The 12251-nt window shown below is 43.0% G+C and overlaps 3 protein-coding genes across 5 annotated transcripts; all 3 read right to left on the bottom strand.

Moving 5' to 3' along the window:
• Positions 1-206: 206 nt before the first annotated feature.
• LOC110181938 (fatty acid hydroxylase domain-containing protein 2) lies at positions 207-1836 on the bottom strand. The gene is made up of 2 exons (XM_020949875.2): positions 628-1836; positions 207-560 (listed from the first exon to the last, which is right to left on the bottom strand). The coding sequence occupies exons 1-2, from the start codon at positions 1341-1343 to the stop codon at positions 434-436; spliced, it is 843 nt and encodes a 280-aa protein (XP_020805534.2). The 5' UTR covers positions 1344-1836; the 3' UTR covers positions 207-433.
• Positions 1837-2492: 656 nt separating this feature from the next.
• Positions 2493-9961, bottom strand: LOC110181805 (uncharacterized). Of its 2 annotated transcripts, none has more exons than XM_020949690.2 (4): positions 9014-9961; positions 7228-7370; positions 6412-6604; positions 2493-6325 (listed from the first exon to the last, which is right to left on the bottom strand). In XM_020949690.2, exons 1-4 carry the CDS (start codon positions 9140-9142, stop codon positions 4691-4693), a joined length of 2100 nt encoding a protein of 699 aa, XP_020805349.2. In that variant the 5' UTR covers positions 9143-9961; the 3' UTR covers positions 2493-4690. The 2 variants fall into 2 exon arrangements, with proteins under 2 accessions (XP_020805349.2, XP_086692564.1); XM_086836438.1 differs by having other exon boundaries at positions 6668-7370; positions 9014-9146.
• Positions 9213-12188, bottom strand: LOC110181806 (ribonuclease H2 subunit B). 2 transcript variants are annotated; one of them, XM_020949691.2, is made up of 3 exons: positions 11293-12188; positions 10569-11232; positions 9213-9494 (listed from the first exon to the last, which is right to left on the bottom strand). In XM_020949691.2, the coding sequence occupies exons 1-3, from the start codon at positions 11651-11653 to the stop codon at positions 9362-9364; spliced, it is 1158 nt and encodes a 385-aa protein (XP_020805350.1). In that variant the 5' UTR covers positions 11654-12188; the 3' UTR covers positions 9213-9361. The 2 variants fall into 2 exon arrangements, with proteins under 2 accessions (XP_020805350.1, XP_020805352.1); XM_020949693.2 differs by lacking the exon at positions 9213-9494 and having other exon boundaries at positions 10479-11232.
• Positions 12189-12251: the final 63 nt, after the last annotated feature.

Below are 12251 nucleotides of genomic sequence, written 5' to 3'. Positions count from 1 at the left end.
GATGTAACCGCTTATAAAGAATATATACGATTTATAGTATCGGAAATGACTCCTTCACAAAGTTACAAGCTTCTAACTGAAATTAACCCCTTATACATATTTGATAAATTTATGATAAACTATATGATTTAGGTTCTATTGATGGGTTTTAATGATAATACCCTGAAAGAGTATATGGGCAAATATAGATTTAAATAATGCAAATGTTTTAGATAAGGGGGAACCACACTTATCATAAGATGTTCCATATATTCATAATAAAGCTCTCATAAACTTAATCCCAGAGGGTGTTTATGTACATTGTGTTATTTCTCCCGACTTGCCCATATATGTTTATATATTTACATATTTATGTAGCTAAAATAAAAAAAATAGATATATGTATACATATATATATATATATACAAATCAATTTAAACCCTTGCAGAGGCTACTATTTAGCTTTCCTTTTGCCAGGCTTGCCTTTAATCCTTGGAGCAGGAACCTTGAGCTCGGAAGTGGCGCGGTATGTGCCGTGCAACTTATCCAGCAGACCCAGCACACCGTAGTTGTAGTTAAACCTGCCAAAAGATACGAATATAATTCGGATTAGAAGGCGAAAAGCACAGGGTCACAGATCACACCCACTTAGCATGGTGGTAGTCGTGGAAGCGCACCGAGCCCGCCGACCAGGGAAAGCTGTATCCGGTGTGGTCGCTCATGGAGTTGACAATGGCCAGGGCAAAGATGACATAGGCGAGGGCCACATGGGTGCCCAGGATGGCAAGAGAGGTAGCCACCGGGAGCAGGTTGGCCACAATGTGCTCAACGGGATGGGCGTACAGAGTGATGGCCGCTATGGGAGCAGTCCACTCGTGATGCTTCTTGTGGACATACTTGTACACCGATCGGTGGTGCAAAAGGCGATGGGCATAGTAGAACATGACTTCCTCCAACACCACGAAAGTGGCGACATCTCGCACGGCACGACGGAACGTAGGCAGCACCCGGATGTCGCTGCTGTTCTCCGACTTAAAGACTAGCTCGAAGAAGACCCAGGAGGTGAGCAGATTCACCACCGTCAAGTTGAAGAGTACCACTTTTACGGCGCTCCAGAGGCGCCCTAGATCCACTGGCTCGTTTTGACCCGGCTGAATCTTGTACTTCCGCAGGAATCTCGGCCGATTGGTAATGTCCATCAGCGTAAATATGGCCGCGTAGAGCCAGTAGACTGAGAATATGACTACCGTGCTGCCGAGCACCCAAAGGCGCCAGGGATCCTCGCCAACAACATCGAGAAGTCTCAGCCACAGGTGCTGCAGATAATCTCCAGATCGAGTCCAGCCAGCAAACAAGGTGTCCATGATAGTGTCGTGTCGAGGTCTTGGCGAAAACTAGTCGCGGAGCTAGGAGTCAGCATTTGGCTCCGCTATGGCATAATGCCCTACGACCAGTGGGTTCCATTGGCGATGCTATGTGCACGCTTTTGCTGAACCCCAGAAGGAGCATATAAATATTCCCACAAATAATCATATTCAAAAGAGTTATGGACACTGTTTAGGTAATTAGTCCCAACTTCAAACTATGCTATAGTTTTAATTGAATTTAATAACTACTCTTAAAAAGGTCTTCGGAAGGTCATTGCAGAGATCGGTTAAGCCCAATCATTGGGTTCCAGAGTACTTTCTATATCAATAAATATATATATGACTGTACGGGGATCTGATTAGTATTACGTTCGAATTTAGAAATCAAGCTCGCTTACAGTGACGGATACTGACTTTTCATTGAGGGGGCGGTAAAAGTGAATCTTGCCGGTATAGTGGTTAAGCTTCAAACAATGTTCTATTCACGACCTCCGCCACTGCTCGCTTATCGTTTTATTTCGCAGTCGATGTGAGATTATTGCCAGGAATTACTATTGTCTTAAGATTAGGATTTATTCTATATATACCGTGCACTTTTTAAGGTTTGTGTGTATTTTCCTATTCTTTCCTATGCTACAGAAATTCTATCATAAAACGATAGTAATAGGAAGCATAAGTAGGCAATGACCTGAGGAACGGGTATTGTATAGTTGGGACACTCTCGATAAAGGCGTTCTTTACTTGGCCTGTTAAGAGCTTTCACAAATCTTACCGTTTCAAAGTTCAAGACGTTTGAAACTGATTAGATCGGTGAGCCCTTGCCCAATACAATATTATGGCAGTTTGTATGCAAACTTTTGCGTTGCCAGCTTTGCTATCTTGAAAAAAATATAATGAAAACAAATTTATTTTATTTTTGGCACAACATTTTATCAATGTGTTGGCAGGTGGTACGATTGGTATCAAAGGGGTAACTCATTGGTCATTGGTTATGGTTTAAGTTAGAACATGTTATCTAGAAATATCTTTAAGTTCGCCGTAGTAGTAAGTAGATATATTTTAGATCTACAAATTCTAGAACGATCATATCTGATCATAATTATGCAAAAAATTTATCCCATTTTGCTTTACAAAAAGACACTTGTATTGATTTCATTCTTTTATTTATTGTTGTATTTTCCATCTTTGTATATTTGACTTTAAATGGGCTCTTAGTTATTTCTTTCTTCTTTTTTGTATTCTTAATTTGTTTGTGGATTTTCTTCAAATTTATTTTGGTTTTCGTTTCCCACATTAACAACAATTCACTTGCTTTTTGGAGATTTTCGCCTTCACGACTCTGCTCAGTATTCAGTGTTCAGTTTTCGTTTATCAGTTTTGCTGTGCTAAATAATTAATTAATCAATTGTTTAGTTGTATATTTATGTATATGTATTGAAGCACAGATAGACGAACTTGAATCGCGTTGAAATAAGCCAGAAGAACTAAGAGGTTAAATAGATGAAATGGTCTAAGGAAGCTGTTACTGATGCACCAAAAAATGCCAATGAATTGTAAAATTCACTTAAAGTAATTGTTGCACACACGCACGTATTCATACATACTCGTACACATATATCATATATATCTAATGCTTAAGCAGATTTATAAATATTGCCTTTTTCATTGGATTGTTTCGTGTCTTTTTGCGGATTGGTTTGTTGGCCTTCCTCTTGCAGTTCTGTTTCCGGTTATGGTTCCAGTTCTGGTTTCGATTCCGTTTCCTGTTCCTGTACCATCTATGTATGTGGACTTTAAGCTTGTGTTAATTTTGAGTCTGGCTCCCTTTTTGTGGTTGTCTTGTTTTAATTTAGTTGAAAGGCACTGTTGCATTCAATCGCTTCCTTCGCTTTCCATTTTTTTCACATCCTTATCTCCGGGATTTTGTTCCCTTAGTCTCATTTTTGGTATTTTCACTGTTTTTCGATTCTTTAATTTAAATTTTTCTCTTAATTTTCAACCGAATGCCTGCACAGTTTTGCATATTTCACATATCTCCTTAAGCTGTATCTGTACTTTGAATGTTCCAGCAAAAACAATATAAACAAATAAGACGCGTAACGCCATACAATCTGATTTGAAGTTATCTTAAAATTTTGTTAAATAGCCACGTTACGCATCTTAATTTTACATTGCCTTTGCTTTTAGTTCTCTTTGGATTATTCGTGTTAGATTGAATTCTTACAATTTATTCCTACTTATAAAATCTCCATCTAGGCGACAAACACTTTTGAATCCATTTGCTCTTTTGGTTTTCTTGTGTTCAATATTATAATTAAGTTATATTACCACGCACATACATACATACTCTATGTCGATTTAAATCATTTGTGCAATTTGAAATCTGTCTCTTGTTAAAATCTTCCAAGTGCAACACAAGAAAGGCCTTCAAATAATAATGCAAGTTAATCTGGCACCGTCTTTCGAATAGAATATATCGGTTTGAACATCGGTCGACATTTGAAAAATCTTACTTTAAGAAAAGTTTGGAATAAACATTGTTATTTTCAATTAATTAATGAAACCTTCCACCTTCCTTCGTTTTTACATAGTATACAAAATGTAAATCTGCTTTTTTTGTTTTTTTTTTAATAGCTAATGAAAGGGATTTTTAAATTTCAATTCTTTATCTATTCATGGAAGCTCAAAAAACAGACATTTCCTTCTTGCAACTATAATATGATTAAAAAATGATATACTTGTGGTAAGCTTTGTTAATAATACTGATTGTTAAAATAATGATATAATTCTGGTGTTGCGACTTTTCAAAAACTATTCAAGTTAAGTATAGTATAGTAGTATACATAAATTAAATAACATTTAAGATTTTAATGTGGAAATTCCTGCAGCATCGATTAATGCTGTTTGCCAGATTTGCAACAGTTCAATTCTCCAGTCTCTACGGGCGTCTTAGTGGGTCTAGTAAAAGACCTTATAATAACAAAATGATTAACGTTCTACGATTTTGTGCTAGCGAAAGGCAATGTGCCGCTTGCATACAAAATTTCTGCATATGGTATTTTAAATATATGGACGTTATGCATCTTCTTATTATAACGCCTTTGGTTAAGTCCTAGTCCCCAGACCGGCTCAGGATAAGTTTTTTAATGCAAATTTTTGTAAACTGCTTTCCATTTCCCAGAACGCTTACTAAATTTCATAACCTAAAGCTAACCGACTTGCCGTTCCCTCAGCCTAGGCGTGCTGCCCCTGCCTTCGTTTAAAAGCTTAATCCTAGGGGAGAACCTTGAGCTACAACAACAACTACTAAATGACACTGGCGAACGCTGTGACCACGCCCACTATTATTCAAGCTGCCCACGACGATGGCTGCGATGCCCTCGATGGTGACGATGCTGCTGGCGATGATGATTCCTCGCCTCCGCCTCCGTTTCGCTGTCGGTATCCTGATGCACATGATTCCGATTCTGTTGGTGCTCCTCCTCTTCTTCGTCGTCCTCGTCATTATCATCGATGGCATCCTCATCGTGCTCGTTTAGCAGCAATGGACTATCATCTCCAAGTCGATTGGGGGGCAGTGCGCTGCCGGGTGTCGTGGGCGCCGACCGAGTGATCCAACCCTTTCGGGCCACTCGTCCCCGGTTAACAAAAAAGCTAGCTCCGCTAACAACGCTACTCACCGGACTTTTAAGCACGCAACGCTGCGCTCCACCGGAACCCGATCCTGATCCAATGGCCGCCATGGGTATGTATAAAGCCTTGTTGGGCTGTGACTTGCTTCCGGAGCCAAAAAACTTTTTACTTCGCCCGCTGCTGAGGCCGGTTCCACCGCTGCCGCCGCCAGAGATGGATACTGAAGTGGTCAAGATGGGCTGGAGTACCTGCTGCGAGTTCGAAGGCGTCGATAGCGTGTGTTGAAGCCGTGGCTTGGCCCCAGTTCCGCCCAGCAGGAGCTGTTCGTAGCTTACACCCGCCTGGAGCTGACGAATCTGGTCGAGTATCTCGCGAACCTCGCCCGTGGGGCTTGTGGCTTGCGGCGGTGATCCAGGTGTCCCGATGTTGGCCAAGCTGCTGACTCCTGAGGCCTGAGCCGACGGCTGACAGCAATTCTCCAGGCTATGCAGGGGATTGGGTTGAATGCACCCGTTGCTATAAATAACCGGCGTGCCAGATCCTCCAGAGGCTCCCGTTCCACCTGCACCCATTCCTCCCATGGCTAGGCTGCTGAGGGAGGCAGCCTGGGTGGCTGCTCCACTCTCTGCGCTCTGAGAGACACCTCCTGCTCCACCTCCAATGCCAGCACCAGCGCTTTCAGGCAATATGCCCGCCACACAGCTGTTGTTCACGAAGATGTCGCTCAGGCTACTACTGCTGTTCGCCATGTAGCGGAAGTGCTGATCGCTCTGGGATTGGAGGTAGCCGACTCCCACGCTCATTCCCTCCTCATGGGAGGCGTGCAGTCGGGTGCTGTAAAGAGCTCCTCCGCCGGGAGCACTGCCCAGGGCCACGGTGGCATAGTGTTGCGCCTGAACGGGCATTATTCTCGGCTGGTAGGAATCTGGCTCCACCAGCTGGGACGCTGACCTTGGCAGGCCATAATGATGAACGGGAGCCGTTTGCACCTGCTGAGCGGCAGCTGTTTGCTCAATGGATCGCAGATGGCTGGCACCGGCGCCATGTCCTCCGTGGGCATGGGCATGTGCCACATAATGATGCAATCCTAGTTCCGGACTGGCTGCCCGGGAGTACGGCGGGGGCACCAAGGTGTTCGCTTCATTCGCATTGCAAATAAAACTGGAGCTTAGAGAGTCGACGGTGCTAGCTGCGCTCAGGGATCCGCCCACCGCCGGCCGGACGATGTAGTTGCGGAAATACTGAACCATCAGGTAACTGGAGCTACCGTTGCCGTTGCCTTTCCCATTGCCCGTGTCGCTATTGCAGGTGAAGACGAGTGGATATAGATCGGGTTTGGAGGTCACCTGGCGAACGCAAAATGAAAGTATTAGAGAAATAATCATTTTAAACCCGTTCAAGGCTCTTGAGAATATTTTTCAGAAGCATTTACCTCCGTGTAAGGCGGCGGTGGATGATGGAACGAGTTGCAGCGACTGTACTGTGGAGGCGCATAGCAGGATCCAGCGGAGTCGCCTTCAGATTGGGTGTGATGCTCGTTGAATCCCCAGCCACATAAAGTTCGCCGCTTCTTCCACAGCGAGTAGGCACATAGGATGGCCAGTATGATGGCCACAACCACACACCTGCAGAATGAAAATGGATGCTGTCATATGGATTTTCTGTTATTATTATTATTTCGGATTCACTGCTCGGTTTGCAGCTGGCGGGACTGGATAAAGAAGCCCATTTTTTGACCGGATGCGACTGCCCAAATGCGGCCACAGATGGCGGTATCCGTGTCCTGCTGTGCCCGTAATCGAATTCCGACTGAAATTTGTTTGCTGTTTTCGGCGGCCAAGAGATGGGATTATGTGAACAGTGCAGCGGGAGCGACGACTGTGGGCCGTGTGTCTCATTAGTTGGCATTGCCATTCCCATCGGCCCCCCCTGGGGAGGCACCGGGACCGGCAGCGGCAGTGGCACTGGCACTGGCACCGCTTGCATAAGCCTTCCCTCCTCGACTTGACTCGACTTTTGACTTGACGCAACCCAGTAGTAGTGCCGGCTGTGGGCGCCACCTTTGCTGCCAATAATAATAATATCTCGCATGCCATACAATGCCAATCAGCTGGAGGTCCGCGCCCATTCGCCCATTGGCCTTGCAGGCGGCCTCCAGGGAATTCCCCATCCACCAAATGCATCCATGACCATGGCACTTGTACTCATAAATTCGTAAACTCAGACTCTGGCTCGGACTAGCACTTACCAAAAAAACCAATGGCTGATAAAGAACAGATTGAGGACATGCTCCGAGGGCGGCGGTAGGGGCCGTGGTCCGCCCTGATACGGCGGACAGCAGCCCTGTGTGCAGCATCCTTGGCTGCAGCCCTCGCAAAATCTAGCCGTCACCTGTAAAAGGGAATGGAGAAATGTCAGCAAAAGGTAAGTGATGAGAGGCTTTAAATATCTAGATTTTGGAAAGATTTCTGCGTCGTGTTTGTATATATAAATTCCCAAGTCAAGACATTGCAAATTGCTTATATTGAGTAAACTATTTAAGGTCTAGATTTTATATTAAATTATTTATTATATGTTTATAACTTTACTTTCTGTAGCAAGACGATTCCTATATCTTTTCTCGTAGAATAAATATTCAATTTGAATAAGCTTTTTGTTTGCACGACTGTGGGATTTTTCACTGTGCAGCAATTAGCTCTTTTGTTGCAATTTAAAACAAAAGGTACAACAAACAGTGGCTCCAAGGAAGGGCAAGGCAAATGAAAATGTCATTGTCAATATCGCTGAGCCCAAAGAGGAGTCCAACAAGCCATAAACAACCAGATGCCATAATAAAGCAGAGAAAGGGAAAGCAGCTATGGAAATATGGGGAAATGTGCCCTCAGTTACACTGGCTTAAATTATTTCCAAATATTATTTATTCAGTGCATGGAATGTTTGGAATTTAATTAAGTTGTAGTTCATTTACAATTCGTTGACTTTTGTTTTGTTTGGGGAAATATTAAATGTATTTATTGCCGTGGGAAACAAACGCAATCAGATCCAAATTCAGGTGCATACAAAATTGATGTGGCATGTGTCATAAACCTAACCAATAAGTAACTATGATCAATGAACATTCAATAACTACGATCCGTAAGTAACTATGATCAGTAATTAACTATGAGGAATAAGAAACTATGAGCAGAAAGGAACTCTAAACAGTAAGTATCTAAACCAGTAAGTAAGCAGGAAGTATCTATGACCAGTAAGTAAGTATGATCAGTAAGTAGCTATGAGCCTCTGAACAGTAAGTAACTCCGAACAGTATGTACGTATGACCAGTAAGTAACTATGATCACTTAGTATATGTGACCAATAAGTATGTATGATCAGTTACTAACTTTGAACACTAATAAACAATGACTTGCAACTTCTGTAACACAACACATATCTGAGACCTAGCTGGCAGAACTCACTTTGTTCCGGGGATGTTAGAACAAGTTAGGAATCATATGCACAGATGTGCGAGATGTGGAACAAATTTAAAAGGAAGGTATTGGAATGAAACTATGGAGATTTTCTTCTATATAATTTTACTAGTATATAAGTCGGAGCATGGCGAATCGGTGGACTATATAGATATATACATATATATAGCTTGCATAGGAACGATCGGAAAATTTTATGAAAATCGGACTACTATATCATATAGCTGCCATGCAAACGATCGTTAAAAATAGAATAAATTCAAAACGGGGAATGTAAAACTGTAAATATAAAATGTATAGGTGAATGAAATGAAAGCAGGCATAATATTATTGTTTTTTAAGAAAAATATACTATATAATTTATATTATATTAATTCCTAGCGATCGAATTTCAATCTGCAATGGTATACAAACTTCGGCGTGCCGAAGTTAGCTTCCTTTCTTGTTTCTCTTTGACGTACCGAAAAAATGAGTGTAAATATGAAATGTATTTATTTCCGCGGGGATGCCTTCGCGAAAGCAAACGCAATTGGAATTTAATTTAAATTTATCGAATGCACTTACGTTTGCAGGCAGCAGGGCCAGAAAGAAGAGGAAGAAGCAGGGCAGGATCCAATGCAGCGTGCGACAGAGGAGAGCGGGAGAGGCAGAGGAAGTGGAAGTGGGTGTGAAAGAGGAAGAAAGCCACCACATGGTGCTCTGTCGCAGCCGCAGTCGCTGGCTCTGCCCGTGCTGGCGCCAAATGTCCAGAGGGAGTGGGGGTTGGGGGTCTTGCTGGCTGCCCTCTCCTTTTCGCTATTTTTCCTTCCTTTTTTGCAGCCTCCGTTTTCCTTTAGCCTCGTGCGTGATTTGTTCCTGCCTTTTGTTTTGTTTTCCTATCTATTTTTTTGTTTTTGCTACTTTGCTGCCCCGTTATTTGTGCCACATGGTGTTGTTTTTATTGTTGCACTTGCTCTCACACACACAGAACGGCGTCTTGTTTTGTCCTTGACAGTTTACCGTTGCATGCTTCTGTGCATTTGTATTGTTGCTCCTGCTGCTGGTGCTGTTAAAACAAAACAAAATTGTTGCTAACTTGGCTTTGTTTATGGTGCACTCGTCGGGAGTATTATTTTTATTATTCGAACACAGACACACACGCGCGCATTTATATACATATATGTATATAAAATCACAAACTGAGAGGGCATACACAATCACACATACACAAACGACGCCAAAGAAAATTTTCTTTTCGTGTGACGCCACTCTTTCTATTCCGTTTTCATTTAATTTTGCACCACTAATAGCGACAGCAGAATTAAAAAGTCTGCACCGACGCCTTTTGGTATTGTTGTTAACCCGAAAATTCAAGGCATATAGAAAACAACAACAGCAGCAGCAGCAGGATAAACGATTGCGAGAATGTGGGGATTGGGGGATGAATGGCGCCGTGGCAGGCAAAATTCACCATAAGACTCGGACGTGGGAGCGCGCACAGCAACAACTGAGTGAGAAAACGAAGTGAAACAAAGGAGCCAGCAGATTTGTAACAGTAAATCAGGGCTGCCACCCAGTTTCAAAGGGCCGACGCCAGTAAGCACGCTACGGATTTGTCGCAGATCCTGGCAACCCCAACAGCTGCTGTAGTTTTGGCCAGGTGGTTGGACAGGGATGGCAACAGTGCGCATGAGCTTACAAGGCGGCAATTTTAAATTTTAAACTCTTAAATCAAAATAAAATATGGAATTAAAGGGAGTATTTTGTCATTTTGAGGCACAGCAGCCAATGCTCATTATCCTAAGTTAGCCTTTAGTTTACAACCAACCGCTAGCTTTATATAAATAAATAAATAAATATGTGTATGTATGTAATCGCGTAAAATTTCTTAGATCATAACTATTATATGCATGTAAGCACGTTTTAAAATATTTTGCAGAGAAACCGAACTTCACAACGATGTTGTTTCGTGAACATTTGAGAAAAGGTTCAAAGTTAAATACGGAAAATTAACAAAGTGGCACTTAGTGAACTCAAAAAAAAATGCAAGTACCAAAATTAAAAGTGTATATTAAGCCTGCGATGCCACGAAATAAAATTTGAATTATGTATGCACATGTATCGAAATCATTAAACCTACTTGATTTTAAAGAAGGAAGCAATGCTCTTAGTGCCCTTGGCTCCCTTTGCCAGGGCTTTCTCCTTGGCGGTCAGCGAGCGTTCCTTTAGCGGCGTGGGAGTGGCTGTTGGCGACGTAACGCTTGAATTGTGATCCCCGTCGCTGTCCAGGAGACCGCTGCTTTTCAGCTTAGCGCCGATGTCGCTATCATTCAATTTGATCTTCTTTGAATCGCTGCCTTCGTCTTTTCCCGCCTTTGATTTCCGCTTCTGGGCAGCAGTCTTTTCCTCTACAATTGCCTGAATCTCACTCGGAATGTGCAGATATTCTGTGAGGAGTTCGTGCAAGTCGCCGTCCAGATACCGACCCACAATATCGCTGGCCATGCGCGTGTAATCCATTTCACTGGTCGCATTCTCTGCCGCCAGTTTGTCGCTGCGTACGAAATTCTGCGACTGGGCACTGTGGCCGCAGTGGACCTGCTTCTCCTTGAGGATGCCAGCCACCTGGCGCGTCTTCAGGGCGAGCCAGGCCAGCGTGCGCTCTTGGTTGTACTTGTAGAAACTCTGCTCTCCGGATGTCTTTACATCTGCAACGCACTTGAGGCTGTTCGGACTAAGGAACTCAGTTAGCAGGCGACTTGTGCTGGCCTCCTCCACCGCAATGTTGTCCAGCGACATTGCTCCTAGGTGAAAAATGATAAAAACATATAATAAAACGTTCAGCTCAGTAATTGCAAACTCACTTTGTGCACAATGCTTCCGGAGGTGATGAATTCCAAGCAGCGTGGGATCCAGCGGAGTGGTCATGTAGATCCGGCCATTAGAGCACACCTCGCTGTTGACGAGCCAACTTCGGCGGGGTTCTGCATACTCCAGCAACTCCATGATCTGCCCATCGGGATGGGTGACAAACAGAGCGTCCTTTCCCTGTCCCGGATGAAAAAACCTTTCCAGCTGAAGTCTCCGATTGTCCGCATCTTTTGGAAGCAATTTCTGCGACACAAAGAGCACTTTCTTCATCGCCGTGGCTATGGATTTCTTGTTGGTGGCCACCGTATCCGGATCCGGCTTGGGCTTAGTCGCTCGTGTTGCTTTCTTGCTCATTGTATTGCAGTGAATTGATTAATTAAGAAACGTAAACAATAATGAGTTTCCCGCTTTTTCTAGCGATGAGATTATTTCGATATGAACATTCGATAGGCGTTTTCGGTATTTAAATCCCATTCGACTTATTTAAGGTAATTATTATCGAGCAGGATCAGACAAAAAAAAAAAACAATATTTAACAAATTAATTAATTTTGATGTTCTCCTTGGGGGGCCCTCCGACGGAATGAGGCGAGCGCGGCAATGGTGCCTCTATTTATACTCTGTGGTCGGGAGGCAGCGCTTAGAGCGAAAGAGGCATTTCGAGAGAGTGAAAGAGAGAGCGAGAGATATACTAGGCAAACCAATAAGAGTGAAAGGGAGAGCAAGAATTTTGCTTTCGGATATCAAAGCACTGTGAGAATTAGAGAGAAGATTTGAATAGACAGAGAGAGTGAGCGGGAGAACAAGAAACAAAACTTAATTACAGAAATTAAAGCTAAAAAATATACCGATCGTTCAATATTTTAAAATGTTATTTAAGTACTTCAGAATTACGGCTTTAGCTTTATTAAAATTTAACAACAATTTGGCCGGAATGATCGACAAATCAATAG

Source organism: Drosophila serrata, unplaced genomic scaffold (assembly GCF_035046125.1).
Source record: "Drosophila serrata isolate PLE 108 unplaced genomic scaffold, ASM3504612v1 contig_276, whole genome shotgun sequence".
NCBI lineage: Eukaryota > Metazoa > Arthropoda > Insecta > Diptera > Drosophilidae > Drosophila > Drosophila serrata.
The sequence above is the reverse complement of the archived record's forward strand: the minus strand, read 5'-3'. Positions and strand labels throughout refer to the sequence as shown.